Source organism: Aythya fuligula, chromosome W, assembly GCF_009819795.1.
Source record: "Aythya fuligula isolate bAytFul2 chromosome W, bAytFul2.pri, whole genome shotgun sequence".
Taxonomy (NCBI): domain Eukaryota; kingdom Metazoa; phylum Chordata; class Aves; order Anseriformes; family Anatidae; genus Aythya; species Aythya fuligula.
Genome location: NC_045594.1, coordinates 18713150 through 18730570, shown reverse-complemented (window position 1 = coordinate 18730570; position 17421 = coordinate 18713150). Strand labels below are relative to the sequence as shown.

The following is a 17421-nucleotide window of genomic DNA, read 5'->3' as shown; positions in this document are numbered from 1 at the left end:
CCAACTCCCGTAATTCCAGTGGCTGGAGATGTTAGTGGCCAATGTTTTGGCCATATCGTGATGCTGCAGATCGTAACATCCGCACCAGAATCGATCATGCCGGTGACAGTAATTTGGTGTGATCCGATGGATAATATCACATTCATCATAGGTCGGGAGGCCAGAGATCTGGTAAAACAGATAACATGGTCCGTGGAGCCAAAACCTCCTGTTCGGTCGACCTGTGCTCCCGCACAGGGTTGATAATTTTGGAGTACAACAAGTTGGGCTATTCTGGTATCTTTCGGAATAAACAAGGGTGGGTTGAGTGTGTACACCATGACTCTAATTTCTCCTACGTGGTCAGCATCGATAACCCCCGGAATGACCATCAATCCTTTAAGGCCTACAGAGGATCTACCTAATAGCAAGCCGCCTAATGGTGTGTGTCCTGGTTTCAGTTAGAACAGAATTAATTTTCTTCCTAGTAGCTGGTGGAATGCTGTGTTTTGGCTTAGGATGAGAAGAGTGCTGATAACACCCCGATGTTTTAATTGTTGCAGAGCAGTGCTTATACCAAGCCAAGGACATCTCAGCCTTTTGCTCTGTCCTGCCAACAGGCAGGCTGGGGGTGCAGTAAGAGCTGGGAGGGGACAGACCCAGGACAGGTGACCCAAACTAGCCAAAGGGGTATTCCATACCATCTGACGTCATGCTAAACAATATATAGGGGTGGCTAGCCGGGGGGAGGGGGCCGGACTGCTCGGGGTTAAGCTGGGCATCGGTCAGCGGGTGGTGAGCAATTGCATTGTGCATCACTTGTTTGTACATATTATTATTACTTTCCTATTATCACCATTGTAACATTATTGTTATTATTGTTATTATTATTTTGTTATTATTATTTTCCTGTCCTGTCTTATTAAACTGTCTTTATCTCAACTCACGGGCTTCACTTTCCATTTCTCTCCCCCGTCCCAGAGAGGGAGGGGGGAGGGTGAGCGAACGGCTGCGTGGTGTTTAGCTGCCAGCCGGGTTAAACCACGACAGTCTTTTTGGCGCCCAACGTGGGGCCCGAAAGGTTGAGATAACGGCAGATCTGACCACAGTGTGTTAAACTAAAATTGGTGTAAGTATTAGACCTGCTTAATAGTCACTTGTCATAATGCTGATTGCTTTAATCTCAACTCTGCTGCGCCTGTTTTCCAAATTGAGTATTATAGTACATTATTTTCCGTATTTGCTCTCTGTCATGTTGTTTATCCTCTCCGGGCCCTGGTTTCAGATCATTATGGTACTGAGTGTTGTAGCAATGGCTTATGAGACGATGAGATATCTGGTCATGACTCTAACTTGGTATTTGTACTCAGTAACATCGTCGACTCTGTATTTTGGAAACTGTATCTTGGAAACTATTAGCAATTATACCTATTGTTTTTTTCCATTAGGGAGTCAATCTGTGGAGGGGAAAGGGGAAGATATTTTCTCTTACTTGATTACTCTCCCTTTCTCCTTCACCACCCCTGTATCCTCCTGGGTCACTATGCCTTCCTCCTTCACCACCCTCTTACCCTCCGAGCTTGCTACAATAGCTCTCCAAGATATTGAATATCCTTGGGATACTCAGACCAGCATAGTCTTGTTGTTCTGCCTCCTGAATGCGCTTCAGGTTCTGCTTAAAGTTAAACAACTACTTAGGAAGCTCATCCGGAGATCTGCCCGGAGGCAGTATAGTTGTGGGTGGCAGGGAGTATGGGAGGATATGGGCAGGCATCTGGAGCAGTTGGCACCCCCAGTGTTTTGGAAATTCACCCCTGAACAACTGCAAAATCCTCAAAAACTGGCAGAATGCTTGAGAAAAAGGTGTCATGATTCTGGCAGTTCCAAAGTAACACAAATCATTGTAACATGCTGGGGCCTGGCTCATGCCTATCGAGCTGCCATTGATACTGCTATCAACTTAGTGACAGATCCAACGGCCACTGTGACCCCTACGGTGGACTCTGCAGCCGCTCCAGTCCCAGCTTCTGCAGATGCTCCAATCCCAGCTCCTGCAGCCACTCCAGTTCCAGCTCCTGCAGCCGCTCCAGTTCCAGCTCCTGCAGCCACTCCAGTTCCAGCTCCTGCAGCCGCTCCAGTTCCAGCTCCTGCAGCCGCTCCAGTTCCAGCTCCTGCAACTGCTCCAACTCCAGTTCCTGCAGCCACTCCAGCTCCGGTTCCTGCAGCTGCTCCAGCTCCCGCAGCCGCTCCAGCTCCTGTGGCTGGGTCAGAGAAAAGAGCTGTAGCAGTGCAAGTTGACCCTGCAGAGGGTATTCCAACCCCTGTGGCAGACCCTGTAACGGGGTCAGAGAAACGAGCTGTAGCAGTGCAAGTTGACCCTGCAGAGGGTATTCCAACCTCTGTGGCAGACCCTGTAACAAGGTCAGAGAAACGAGCTGTAGCAGTGCAAGCTGCCCCTGTAGAGAAGGTGAAAAAATGGTATAGAGATTCAGGTCGTTTAGAACGCAGAGAGTCTTCTGCCAAATCTAGGTATAGAGACGACGGAGACGACGACGACGCTGGGCCATCAAGGGTTCAGGAGGAGGAAGATGAGGATGCCGAAAAATCAACAGTAACTACCCGAAGCCTAAACGAGCGTGAGTTACGAGATGTGCGAAAAGATTTTGGTCGCTGTATAGGTGAGCAGCTTGTCACCTGGCTGCTCCGATGCTGGGACTCTGGAGCCAATTGTGTGGAATTAGATGGCAGGGAAGCCAAGCGACTGGGATCCCTTGCTAGAGACGCAGGCATTGACAAAGCAATTGCAGATGGAGCACAATCTCACAGCCTCTGGAGGCGTCTCCTCTCAGCTGTGAGGGAAAGGTATCCCTTCAAGGAAGAACTTTTATGTCTACCAGGCAAGTGGACCACTATGGAGAAGGGAATCCAGTACCTGAGGGAATTAGCCGTACGGGAAGTGATTTATGAGGATCCAGACCTCAGACAAACATCCAAAGATCCAGATGAAGTCAGGTGTACACGACCCATGTGGCGGAAGTTTGTACGGAGTGCACCATCATCATATGCCAGCTCATTGGCAATAATGGCCTGGAAAGAGGATGAGGAACCCACAGTGGATGAAGTGGCTAAACAACTCCGGCAGTACGAAGAAAGTCTCTCCTCTTCCTTACAGGCCTGCGTCTCAGCTGTGGAGAAACTTTCTGAAAAGGTTCACCAACTTGAAGAGAGATTATTCTCCTCCATACCTGTACAGAGCAGTGTCTCAGCTATCAGGGGTAGGCGTTCATCCACACAAGGAAGACGATATGGTGGGTACTCACCCCGTGCCACCCTGTGGTTTTACTTACGAGACCATGGAGAGAACATGAGAAAATGGGATGGAAAATCTACTTCGACCCTAGAGGCACGGGTACGTGAGTTGCAAAAGAAAACAATCAAGAAAAAGGGATTCTCTGAAAAGTTTGCTGCTCCAACTTCCAGCAGACAGTCCTTCAAACACAGAAATGAAGAAGATTCTGACCAGGATTAGGGGAGCCCTGCCTCCAGCCAGGGGGAGGAAAGGGACAATCGAGTTTATTGGACTGTGTGGATTCGATGGCCTGGCACGTCAGACGCACAGAAGTATAAGGCTTTAGTAGATACCGGTGCACAATGTACTATAATGCCATCGAGATATAAAGGACCAGAGCCCATCTATATTTGTGGAGTGACAGACGGATCTCAGCAGTTGACTGTATTGGAGGCTGAAGTGAGTCTGACTGGGAATGAGTGGGAAAAGCACCGCATTGTAACTGGCCCGGATGCTCCATGTATCCTTGGCATAGACTATCTTAGAAGAGGGTATTGCAAGGACCCAAAAGGGTTCCGGTGGGCTTTTGGTATAGCTGCCTTAGAGACAGAGGGCATTAAACAATTATCTACCTTGCCTGGTCTCTCAGAGGACCCCTCTGTTGTGGGGTTGCTGAGGGTCGAAGAACAGCAAGTGCCAATCGCTACCACAACTGTGCACCGGCGGCAATATCGCACTAACCGAGACTCCCTGATTCCCATCCATAAGCTAATTCGTCAATTGGAGAGCCAAGGAGTGATCAGCAAGACTCATTCACCTTTCAATAGTCCCATATGGCCAGTGCGAAAGTCTAATGGCGAGTGGAGACTAACAGTGGACTATCGTGGCCTGAACGAAGTGACGCCACCACTGAGTGCTGCAGTGCCGGACATGCTGGAACTTCAGTACGAACTTGAATCGAAGGCAGCCAAGTGGTACGCCACAATTGATATCGCTAATGCATTTTTCTCCATCCCTCTAGCAGCAGAGTGCAGGCCACAATTTGCCTTCACTTGGAGGGGAGTTCAATATACTTGGAATCGGCTGCCCCAGGGGTGGAAACACAGCCCTACCATTTGCCATGGGCTGATCCAGTCTGCACTAGAGCAGGGGGAAGCTCCTGAACACCTGCAGTACATCGATGACATTATTGTGTGGGGTGACACAGCAGAGGAAGTTTTTGAGAAAGGGAAGAAAATAGTCCAAATCCTTCTGAAAGCCGGTTTTGCCATAAAACAAAATAAAGTCAAAGGACCTGCACGAGAGATCCAGTTTTTAGGAATAAAATGGCAAGATGGGCGTCGTCAAATCCCAATGGATGTGATCAACAAAATAACAGCTATGTCTCCACCAACTAACAAAAAAGAAACACAGACTTTCCTAGGTGTTGTGGGGTTTTGGAGAATGCACATCCCAAATTACAGTCTGATTGTAAACCTGCTCTACCAAGTAACCCGTAAGAAGAATGAGTTTGAATGGGGCCCTGAACAACGACAAGCGTTTGAACAAATCAAGCAGGAAATAGTCCATGCAGTAGCCCTTGGGCCAGTTCGAACAGGACCAGATGTAAAGAATGTGCTCTACACTGCAGCCGGGGAGAACGGCCCCACCTGGAGCCTCTGGCAGAAAGAACCTGGGGAAACTCAAGGTCGGCCCCTGGGGTTTTGGAGTCGGGGATACAGAGGATCTGAGGCCCGCTATACTCCATCTGAAAAGGAGATATTGGCAGCATATGAAGGAGTTCGATCTGCTTCGGAGGTGGTCGGTACTGAAGCGCAGCTCCTCCTAGCACCCCGATTGCCAGTACTAGGCTGGATGTTCAAGGGAAGGGTCCCTTCTACGCATCATGCAACTGATGCTACGTGGAGCAAGTGGGTTGCACTGATTACTCAGCGGGCTCGAATAGGAAACCCCAGTCGCCCAGGAATATTGGAAGTGATTATGGACTGGCCAGAAGGCAAATACTTTGGGATATCATCAGAGGAGGAGGTGGGTCGTGCTGAAGAAGCCCCACTGTACAACCAGTTACCAGAGAATGAAAAGAAATATGCCCTGTTCACTGATGGGTCCTGTCGTATTGTGGGGAAGCATCGGAGATGGAAGGCTGCTGTATGGAGCCCTACACGACGAGTTGCAGAAGCTGCTGAGGGAGAAGGTGAATCGAGTCAGTTTGCAGAAGTGAAAGCCATTCAGCTGGCTTTAGACATTGCTGAACGAGAAAAATGGCCAGTTCTCTATCTCTACACCGATTCATGGATGGTAGCAAATGCCCTGTGGGGATGGTTACAGCAATGGAAGCAAAACAACTGGCAGCGTAGGGGCAAACCCATCTGGGCTGCTGCTTTGTGGCAAGACATTGCTGCTCGGGTAGAGAACCTGGCTGTGAAAGTACGTCACGTAGATGCTCATGTGCCCAAGAATCGGGCTACTGAAGAACATCAAAACAACCAGCAGGTGGATCAGGCTGCTAAGATTGAAGTAGCTCAGGTGGACCTGGATTGGCAGCATAAAGGTGAATTATTTATAGCTCGATGGGCCCATGACACCTCAGGCCATCAAGGTAGAGATGCAACATACAGATGGGCTCGTGATCGAGGGGTGGACCTGACCATGGACACTATAGCACAGGTTATTCATGACTGTGAAACATGTGCTGCAATCAAGCAAGCCAAACGGTCAAAGCCTCTTTGGTATGGAGGACGATGGCTGAAATATAAATATGGAGAGGCCTGGCAGATTGATTACATCACACTCCCTCAAACTCGCAATGGCAAGCGCCACGTACTTACAATGGTGGAAGCAACCACCGGATGGCTGGAAACATATCCTGTGCCTCATGCCACCGCCCGGAACACTATCCTGGGCCTTGAAAAGCAAGTCCTATGGCGACATGGTACCCCAGAAAGAATAGAGTCAGACAATGGAACTCATTTCCGAAACAACCTTATAGACACTTGGGCCAAAGAACATGGTATTGAGTGGGTGTATCACATCCCCTATCATGCACCAGCCTCCGGGAAAGTTGAACGATACAATGGACTGTTAAAGACTACATTGAAAGCAATGGGCGCTGGAACATTCAAAAATTGGGATACGCATTTGGCAAAGGCCACCTGGTTAGTCAATACTAGGGGATCTGCCAACCGAGCTGGACCTGCCCAATCAAACCTGTTACGTACTGTAGATGGGGATAAAGTTCCTGTAGTGCATGTAAGAAATATGCTGGGTAAAACAGTCTGGGCTACTCCTGCCTCAGGAAAAGGCAAACCTATTCGTGGAATCGTTTTCGCTCAGGGACCTGGATACACTTGGTGGGTGATGCAAAAGAACGGAGAGGTCCGGTGTGTACCTCAAGGAGATTTAATAATGGGTGAGAATAGCCCATGAACTGAATTGTACCTTGTTAATTACTATATAATACTGTATGTTATCACTACTATGACTACTGTAGGTGACTAATTAGAATGTATGGAAAAGAGTGTAACCTGAGCATGACATAAATGGTATGGAATAAGGGGTGGATAGATGTCCTGGTTTCAGTTAGAACAGAATTAATTTTCTTCCTAGTAGCTGGTGGAATGCTGTGTTTTGGCTTAGGATGAGAAGAGTGCTGATAACACCCCGATGTTTTAATTGTTGCAGAGCAGTGCTTATACCAAGCCAAGGACATCTCAGCCTTTTGCTCTGTCCTGCCAACAGGCAGGCTGGGGGTGCAGTAAGAGCTGGGAGGGGACAGACCCAGGACAGGTGACCCAAACTAGCCAAAGGGGTATTCCATACCATCTGACGTCATGCTAAACAATATATAGGGGTGGCTAGCCGGGGGGAGGGGGCCGGACTGCTCGGGGTTAAGCTGGGCATCGGTCAGCGGGTGGTGAGCAATTGCATTGTGCATCACTTGTTTGTACATATTATTATTACTTTCCTATTATCACCATTGTAACATTATTGTTATTATTGTTATTATTATTTTGTTATTATTATTTTCCTGTCCTGTCTTATTAAACTGTCTTTATCTCAACTCACGGGCTTCACTTTCCATTTCTCTCCCCCGTCCCAGAGAGGGAGGGGGGAGGGTGAGCGAACGGCTGCGTGGTGTTTAGCTGCCAGCCGGGTTAAACCACGACAGTGTGTTTGATAGTGGGCCTTGGATCCCCGTAGGAATGGCCGCTACAGACTTATCGGAAAGCGTGACGCTTACTGCTGTTGCCAGGTCCACCCTGAGGCTTCCTCTGGTGGCTGGGGCATTGTTGTCGAGAAATCCACCCCGTCTGGCTGTACTGCGGCTACTGTTGTCGTCGCGTGGCCGAACGCGCTCCTCTTGGAGTTTCCCTGAGCCCTGCACATCGGTGTAGCATGTGTATCAGATCGGCATAGGTCGCACCAGAGGGTAGCTGTACACTGTCTTCTTGTATGGCCAAGCCTCCCGCATCGATAACATCGCCACTGCTCCTGGGGGTTACGTCTCGAGGGACCACCATTGGATCGGGACACTATGGCAGCCAAAGGATCACCGATGGCTGATGCAACAGCTTGAGCCATCACAGCTGCTTGCTTGGACTGATCAACACGCTCTACCCTCTCCAACATCTCTTCGATGGGAGCAGTTTTTGGTAGCGTAGCTAGGATGCTTTGGGTTTTTGTGTTTGCGTTGTCAAAAGCAAGCATTCTAAACATGCTCCGTTTCAAGTCTGGTGTCAGGTCAGGATGATCCATGATCGCTGTCCACAATCGGTCGATGAACTTGGCATAAGGTTCACCTTGGGCCTGGTGGATTGAAGCAAATGGAGGAGCTTTCTTTTCCCCAGGGAGGGCAAAAAGAGCTCGAAGTGCAAGCTGTGCAGCTGTTCGATGAACAATCTCAGGGAACTGCAGCTGAAGCTGAGGGTCGAAGTACAGGCCTGTCCCTGTTAGCATTTCAACTGTGGTGCCATATAGGGGGTCCCCCGTTGGACGCGGTTGACTCGCTTCCACTTGTGCCAATCGTAGCCATTCTCTTTCAAAAATCAGCAGTTGAGAGGGAGTTAACAACAGACGGGCTATGTTTTGGCAGTCGAAGGGACACATCAAATCTGCCTGGAAGATCCAGTGAATTATCTGTCGTGCTGCTTGGGAGTGTAAGCCATAATCCGTGACTGTTTTTCTAGCTTGTTGTAGAAGCTTCCAATCATGTGGCTGCCATGATCCGGTGCCTTGCCCAGAGTTGACAATAACTGGGCAGGCCAAAGAGGAGGAGGCATGCCAATCTCCCTCAAGAATGGCGTCACGTATGATACCCGACCACCTGGTTGATATCGGTGCTGATGGAGTTGGGGTGGCAGATAACGGGGGAGAGACACCCTGGGTGGATTTATGGTTCTCTGGCGGCGGCGCAGATGCTGGGGGCATCGTGTCGAGATTTTCCGGTGCAGGAGGCGAAGAGGGCAGTTCACAGGCCGCATCCGTACCGGGCTCAGACAGTCCCTTGGCGATGGCTGCTGCTGAGTCCTTTATTGAAGAGGTCATGCCTCGAACCGGGGTCAGTATAGGACCCGACGGAAATAATCGTGACAATGAGGTGTCGGATTTCGTAGTCGATGTTTTGGTAGCCCCAGACTGCACGGACAAAGCCTGTGTCGCTGCCATGACAACCTGGCGTTCGGCCTTCAGACCGCTCAGGGCATCAATCACCAAACGCCAAGTTTTACATAAATCCTTGTCAAACTTTCCACGTGTGGTACTCGTCTGCCATAAACGGTCTCCTATGAGTTGCCACTCATCTGGGCTAAAAGTTTGGGGGGTCTCCTTCAGAAAACCCTCCTTCTGGGCCCAATTTATCAAGGATTTAACCTTTTTCGTATTGCAAGCCACGCCTCTCATAGCGAGGATGTTAGAGAGAAGCTGCACGGCCGCCTCCGCCTCCATGGTTACGCGATCTCCGCCCTGCTGTTGTTCGGCGACGCCTCTTATCTCCCGTAGCAACTCGATCCCGGACGGCCTGCGTCGCACCGTGATCACGTCAATTTCCCGCGTTCCGTAACAATTCCGCGTCCCGCCGCGATTCCGTTTCCCGCGTCCCTCCGCGATTCCGCGTCCCTCCGCGAGTCCGTTTTCCGCGTCCCACCGCGATTCCGCGTCCCACCGCGATTCCGCGTCCCTCCGCGATTCCGCGTCTCACCGCGAGTCCGTTTTCCGCGTCCCACCGCGAGTCCGCGTCCCACCGCGAGTCCGCGTCTCACCGCGATTCCGCGTCCCTCCGCGATTCCGCGTCTCACCGCGATTCCGCGTCCCACCGCGATTCCGCGTCTCACCGCGAGTCCGTTTTCCGCGTCCCACCGTTTCCCGCGTCTCTCACCGGGAGTACCGCGTCGCACCGTGAGGCCCGTGTACAGTGTTTTCGGGTCGGTGTCTGGTCTGCTCCAGCGCCGGTCGGATGGGCGCTCCGATGTCCCGGCGGCGCGGCGGGGTCGCGGCGCCGCTGGTCCCGACGCCGCTGGCTTCTTGGTCCCCCTGCGGTCCGATGTGCCGGCGCTGCTAGTGTACCGCTGCGCTGCGATGTCCGTCCCGGCGCCGCTGTGATGTCCTGTTCGGGTCCTGTTCAGGTCTCAGCCTGTTCGGGCGCCATATGTTGCAGGAAGCACGGCCGACAGACACCAGTAGAGTCAGATCATGCTCCATTTTATTGCCCGAATAGCCTAACTTTTATAGAGAACTTAACAGGGGTGGACAGTGTTTCACACAAGATTATTGGTCAAAGCACTCAGAAAAACAACTAGAAGAAAACAACCCCACCTGCAAGAAAACAATCCCCTTGTGATTAGTAGTCACGTAGACCTTATCCTTGGTACCCGCTGCTGGTAACAATATTTTCCTGCATTCCTCAGTTGGGCGATGTGGGAACACTGTCATAGAAGCTTCTCACAGTTATCCTGGTATCTTGGTTTGCTCAGCTGCAGCAGGCCGTGGGATCTATGCTGTTTCCAGATTCCCTCAACAGGGTGCTATGGGAAAGATTTGATTTTTTTTCCCCTCCTATTTTCTTTACTAAATATCTCCTAGTGAGCTACTGAAGGTTGGCTCCCGTGGCAGCAACCCCACGCCTCATCCCTACAGCATGCTGCCTAGTACTGGACTGACCCTCCAGCAGTCGGTGAGCCATGGCTTGCAGCACGTAGTGCAGCAGTGTGGCAGGCCCCGCGGGAGCATATTTTAGGTGCTCCACACCGCCTGGGGACTCAGAGAGGTGCAGCTGACAGCAGGGCTGTGCATGACAGCAGTGGGGCCATGCCTGTACAATGTCAGCCATTGCCTACATGGACTTTGTGGCTGCCCAGTGCCTGGTGTCCATCTCCAACCACTCTGCTGTGCCCGAGGCGGCATGGTTGAAGGTACCAGGCAAGGGCAGGTGAGCAAGGAGCTGGGTGATGCCTGGAAGGACTATTGCACCTTGATGACTATTGCCAAGAGCCTCCTGGAGCTGAACAATTACTGTCCCCTGACCATCCCCTTTGCCTGCGGTACAACGTGAAGATCCTGGATGAGGACGTGGGCTCTGACAGCAACTCAACCACGGAGCTGGGGTCAAGCCTGAAATGCAACCTGGCACTGGGGCAGCCCCCACACCTGTGTGATGCCATGCGCCCCAAGATGAAGGAGGGGGCTGAGAAGTGGCACAAGTGCCCCTACAGTGGCTGTGACAATGTATACGGGAAGTCCTCCCACTTAAAAGCCCACTAGCAAGCCACGGGCACGGGGGCAGGCGGGCTGGTGGCAGGGCTCGAGGGAACTGTTTGTCCTTGAGTGAACCCTGTGGGGACCACTTAATGCAACATCACCTATTTTCCCCATGCATACACACTTTGGGAGGGGGCTGCATGTGAGCTGGAAGCACCACAAATCTGTCCGAGATCCTTCGGAAACGCATAAAATAGTGCAGCTTGGTCAGGTGCGGTGTCTGTCAGGGCAGTGGTCAGTGAGCACGTGTTGTGTTAAGGGGTGTAGTTGATTAACCGTTATGGGCCCGGTCGGATTCAGGGTACTGAACTATCACAATCACAGATTTCACCAATAACGCATTCACAGTCTGGGGTTCAGTCGGATTCACCAATAACGCATTAACCGTCTGGGGTCCGGTTGGATATTCACCAATAACGGATTAACCATCTGGGGTCTGGTCGGATATTCACCAATAACATGTTAACCGTCTGGGGTCTGGTTGGATTCAGAACACTGAACTATCACGGTCACGGATTCACCAATAACGTATAACCACCCTTACCCTAGTTGCACTTAATGAGAGCTATAACAATACAATCAAGTGTGATTTATTACAGCAACAGGTACACAGGTTCTTTGGATTGCTGGCGATAGCGACTGTCTGCAAAAGCAAGCTAGCATGCATGAAATACACAGGTGTTACAGGTGTGCAGCCTAGAAATAAATGCGTTAAAAGGATCAAAGACTCTAGAAAGATTTATAACCAAGTGTTCAAATCTCACCCAAAGGGGTCCCAATGGGGGGGGGAAGAGAGGCTCAGCCCGTCGACTGATCTCAGGAGTCAGGCGATCCTAAGGATGTTGTATTCCCTCGGGATGGTATCTCCCCTGACAATGGTATCTTCCCTAACATCCCCTCTCTCTTAGGCCAATTTAAATATTTTCTATCTTTTAGGTGGAGCTTGAGTGGCTCTAGTCAAGCATATCTTAGTTATGATTGGTGAAAAGTTTTCCCGTCTTCGTTTAAAGTAATAGGCTCCGAGAAATTCAGCTGCTGCTGACAACAGATACTGCCGAACATTAGTGACTTTAGCAGGAGATAAGGGTATGGATGTTTGTAACAGGCTCAATCTCACTGTGCCTGAATCCCTTTGATGTGTCACGAAACTCCACACAGTTCCATCAGGTAGTTTCCACATACGACCATGCAGTATGTCAAATCCTAAAATACTAGTGTATGCAGCACCAACTAATACTTCTATCCTGGTTAATTTTTGTTCCTCTGGCAACCAGAGTGAAATTTTTGCAGTGGGGCATTGTTTTTCCACACCATTGATTCCCGTGAATTTAACCCTGCGTTGACCAGGTGTTATGCTCCGGGTTTGTGCTGTCTCATGTGTAATTACTGACATTTGGGTCCTGGTGTCAATAAGAAAATTTACCAATATTTTTGGGGTTTCAACAGGAATGGCAATGATTGGGTCAGAGTGTTCATTAGAGAGCCATTGCATCATTGCATTGCTAATACCCGCCGAGCAGGGTGGCTCATTGCCCTCCCCGGGGATAAGAGGTTTTTTGCTGACACCACAACTCACCTCGTTCCCTATTAGGTTTGAACCTCTCTTTGAATTTGGGGTATCTGGGATTTTGAGTGTGGATTTGGCGGACTCGCCAAGAGTGGTCTTGGGATTTAATACTGGATGAACTTATCCAGCCCATTTGGCGTCCGTACTTATCTATGTCTTGCACAAATTCACTCCAGGTGGGAATGGGGGAGTTCAGATTTTGCCTACAACCACTATCATCATCCCTACAAGCAGCTAGTATGTGATCCTGGGTATTTTCTACAAACATCTTAAGACAATCAGGGAGTCCACGGATGAGAGGGGTTAATCGAACCGGGTCTATAGGAGCTAACATCGGGGATTTCCTTAATTCATCTCCTTCATATATCGCCTGAATGCAGACTGCTTTCTGTACTGCTACAGCCAGGTCAGCTCCTGGTGCGGCAGTTAAAAATATTCCAGGTCTCCAAAAGCCTCCTGCCTCTTCCTCACTCAACATCATTCGATCTCCTCCTTTAAGAGAAACTTGACACACATACTCAACTTCTGATTCCCCTGACCGCCTTGAGAACCTTTCCTGTATTTTAATCAACTCTGCCAGTGACCATGGAATCGTTCACACAGTAGTGCTGATTTCATTATCATCATCAACAGTAGTCTCAGTCTTAACCAAAGGTCTCAAGGAAATCGACTGAGTTTCAGAATCAGCAATCTCTTCAACACCATCATCACTGTCAGACCAGAAATCACTATCCCAGCTTTCAGGTTCTGCACTATGCAGCAATCTACGAATCTGCTTGACCGGAGCATAAGGCTGTATTTTATTTAAAAGATGACTAAACCTCTCCAGTAATTGTTTAAGATAATTATTCTCACTCACAAGTTTATCCACTCTGACTCCTAATGCTTTTCCTGTCTCCCTTTCAAAGGCCAATGATGACTTCAATACCTCATTCTCTGATTTCAAAGCTGTATGTTTCGCATCAGAAATCAGTTTGGGAGCAGGAGTTTCCTTAGCTTCTTGCTGAGCACAAGACAAACAGGCTCCTAACACAGCACAAATTGCACCTTTACCCTTTCTTTGACCAATCTTTTGTGAAGCCTGACACTGCTCAATGCGCTCTACCACTTTCTCCTCATCTTTCCAAAACTTTTGGGAAAACTCCTTCCCTGCCTGGGAAGGGGCACATTTGTATTTTTGCAGCAGTTTATGCATAGCAATCCTGCCGACTATGCCAATTTTACTGTCACGTTAAGGGGTGTAGCTGATTAACTGTTATGGGCCCAGTTGGATTCAGGGTACTGAACTAGTCAGATTCACCAATAATGCGTTAACCGTCTGGGGTCCGGTCGGATATTCACCAATAACGGATTAACCGTCTGGGGTCTGGTTGGATTCAGAACACTGAACTATCACGGTCACGGATTCACCAATAACGTATAACCACCCTTACCCTAGTTGCACTTAATGAGAGCTATAACAATACAATCAAGTGTGATTTATTACAGCAACAGGTACACAGGTTCTTTGGATTGCTGGCGATAGCGACTGTCTGCAAAAGCAAGCTAGCATGCATGAAATACACAGGTGTTACAGGTGTGCAGCCTAGAAATAAATGCGTTAAAAGGATCAAAGACTCTAGAAAGATTTATAACCAAGTGTTCAAATCTCACCCAAAGGGATCCCAATGGGGGGGGGAAGAGAGGCTCAGCCCGTCGACTGATCTCAGGAGTCAGGCGATCCTAAGGATGTTGTATTCCCTCGGGATGGTATCTCCCCTGACGGTGGTATCTTCCCTAACATCCCCTCTCTCTTAGGCCAATTTATATTATTTTCTATCTTTTAGGTGGAGCTTGAGTGGCTCTAGTCAAGCATATCTTAATTATGATGGGTGAAAAGTTCTCCCGTCTCCGTTTAAAGTAATAGGCTCCGAGAAATTCAGAGCGCATGCTCGGTGAGGGGTGGTCGCACCTTGGAGGCGGGTAGCTTTTGGGATGGAGGTGTGTTTTGGAATTATAATGATATTATAATGAGCAAAAAGTACACTAGGGTACAGCATTTGTCAAAACATGACAGTTCCTTGTCTCAGGGTAGCAAAAAGTGCAGCTTATCGGTCTCGGTGTGCACAAGAACAATAGAGTCCCCACCTGGTTACAGAGCCTACCCGTGGTGTCTCCACTCCACTCTACGCTCCGTACTGTTCCTTAGAGCTAGCACACCAAGTTTCCCCAGCGCGATAGTGTAATAAATGGCTCAGTCTTCAAAATAGGACTATAATCAAAGTTTACAATTTATTAAAGGAAAAGAGGTAAGCAAACAGCACTGGGTGCGCCGGGAGTCTCTGCTCCACTAAGATGCACACCAGTCACATCAAGCAGCTGATTTTTATGCTCCTAAGCTAATACATATTCATTACTATTTCTAGAAAAAACAGGGTTGTTATAATTAGTTTCCGGAATCCAAACCCTCCTACTGGAGCATGCATATCAGTCTCCAGTGGTCCCTCTGGGGGTCTCTCGTGCTGAAGGCTCATAGTCTTCCTCCCTCTTGTCCTTCTCCTTTGTCCAACTTGGCTGTATGTCAGAGACTTGTGCAGCATCCCCTGCAAGCTTTGTCTTTTAGTCATTCTTCAGCTCTTCCCGTCTCCTTAATCTCCTGGCCAGATATCAGAAACTTGCATAGTGTCCCATGCAATAGTCATAATAGTTAGCAGTTATTCTGAAACCCCCCAGATATGAGAGACTTCAAGGAAAAGCCTACAAATACATTTCCCTTCAAGCTCTCTATTGACACGAATTGATAAAACATTCCTTTGCAAGATACGAGAACTATATACATTAACCACTCTGTTTTTCTTAGACTTGTGGTTATACAAGGGTATGTATGACAGAAGGTCACATTCATCAGAGCCTAGCCGCAGTGTCTCCACTCTGCTCCACACTCCATACTGTTCCTTAGAATCAGCACATCAGGTTCCCCCAGTGTGATAGCATCTAAGGTTAGGGAACTCTTAGCTAGTGCAGCTACACTCCATCTTGAAAGCTTCTCCAATGCTGTACATTTTCCTTAAAATGTGAATATCAGTTTAAATTCCTGTCACCTCAGGCAATTATTCCACATACTTCATCTCTGCCTCTCCTTCAATGTCACTCTCTTCCCCTGCTCCAAAATGGGGTCCTTCCCAAGGGATGCAGTCCTCCCCAAACTGATCTTGTGTGGGCTTCCCACAGGGAGCAGCTCTTCAAGAACTGCTCCAAATATGGGTCTGAACCACAGGTTCCACACATCCCGAGCAAACTGCTCTAATATGGGTCCCCCATGGGTGGCAGCTCCTAACAGATCTCCTGCTTTTGCGTGGGCTCCTTTCAGGGTACAAGTACAGCCTGGAGTCTGCTCCAGCAGGGGTTCTTCATAGGCCACAGTCTCCTTCCACTCAGATCCACCTGCTCCACCATGGGTTACTTCACAGGCTGCAGCATGGAGATCTGCTCTGCTGTGGTACACCATGGGCTGCAGGGGGACAACCTGCTCCACCATGGTCCTCTCCACAGGCCGCAGAGGAACTTTGACTCCGGCGCCTGGAGCACCTTCTCCCCCTCCTTCTTCACTGAACTTAGTGTCTGCAAAGCTGTTTCTCACTCCTCTCTCTCCCAACTGTTGTTATGCAGCAGGTTTTTTTTCCCTTTCTTAAATATGATCTTACAGAGGCACAAATATCTCTTAATGGCTCAGCTCTGGATGGTGGCAAGTCCCTTTTGGACATGGCTGAAACTGGCTCTTATCATGGAGCAACTTCTGGATTCTTCTCAGAGGCCACCCCTGCAGGCCTCTCCGCTACCAAAACCTTGTCATGCAAACCTCGTACATCATCCTGGGTCAGCTGTTCTGGCTGTGTCCCCTCCTGACTTCTTGTGCACCCCCAGCCTCCTTGCTGGCAGGGCAGCATGAGAAGCCGAAAAGTCCTTGGGTCTATGCAAACATTGTTCTGCAGTAACTAAAAACATCAGTATGTTATCACTACTATTTTCATCAGAAATCCAAAACACACCACTATGTGAATATCTGTGAAAATTAATTCTGTCCTAGCCAAAACCATGACAATGGGGCAACTTCTCTGGGCAATCTGTTCCAGTGCCTCACTACCTTCTGAGTGAAGAATTTCCTCCTAACATCTAATCTAAATCTTCCCTTTTTTAATTTAAAACTCTTCCCCGTTGTCCTATCACTGTCTGCTTCTGTCACACTCTATCTTTTTTATAAGCCCCCTTTAAGTATTGCCTTCCCCGCTACCAAATCCTTGTCATGTAAACCTAATATAATGTATAAACAATGAATCTCCATGCATTTCTTAAGTTTTGTTTCATGTACACAATTATAACTTTAACAACAAATAATATTATATATTTGAAAATAGAAGTGTACCAGTAAGGGATCATATGTATTTCTGGTAGTGTTGACTTGCATACTGTAACTTTTAAATATCCCTCATCGTGGTCTACAACCCCTCATCATGGTCTACAACTCCTCATCGTGGTCTACAACTTCCTCGTGAGGGGGGGTAGAGAGGCAGGAGACCTATTCTTTGTAAACACCAGTGATAGGAGCCACGGGAATGGTGTTAAGCTGAGGCAGGGGAAGTTTAGGCTTGACATCAGGAAGAGGTTCTTCACTGAGAGGGTGGTTGCACACTGGAACAGGCTCCCCAGGGAAGTAGTCACTGCACCAAGCCTGTCTGAATTTAAAAAGCAATTGGACTGTGCACTTAGTCACATGGTCTAAACTTTTTGATAGACCTGTGTGGTGCCAGGAGTTGGACTTGATCCTTATGGGTCCCTTCCAACTTCTAGGATTATT

The 17421-nt window shown here is 48.9% G+C and overlaps 1 protein-coding gene and 1 pseudogene across 1 annotated transcript; one reads left to right on the top strand and one right to left on the bottom strand.

Annotated features, from left to right (window-relative positions):
• Positions 1-7504: 7504 nt before the first annotated feature.
• LOC116501388 (endogenous retrovirus group K member 5 Gag polyprotein-like) lies at positions 7505-9211 on the bottom strand. The gene has a single exon (XM_032206911.1). It carries the CDS (start codon positions 9209-9211, stop codon positions 7505-7507), a length of 1707 nt encoding a protein of 568 aa, XP_032062802.1.
• A 1370-nt stretch (positions 9212-10581) lies between these two features.
• Positions 10582-11023, top strand: LOC116501468 (annotated as a pseudogene).
• The last annotated feature ends 6398 nt before the right edge of the window (positions 11024-17421 follow it).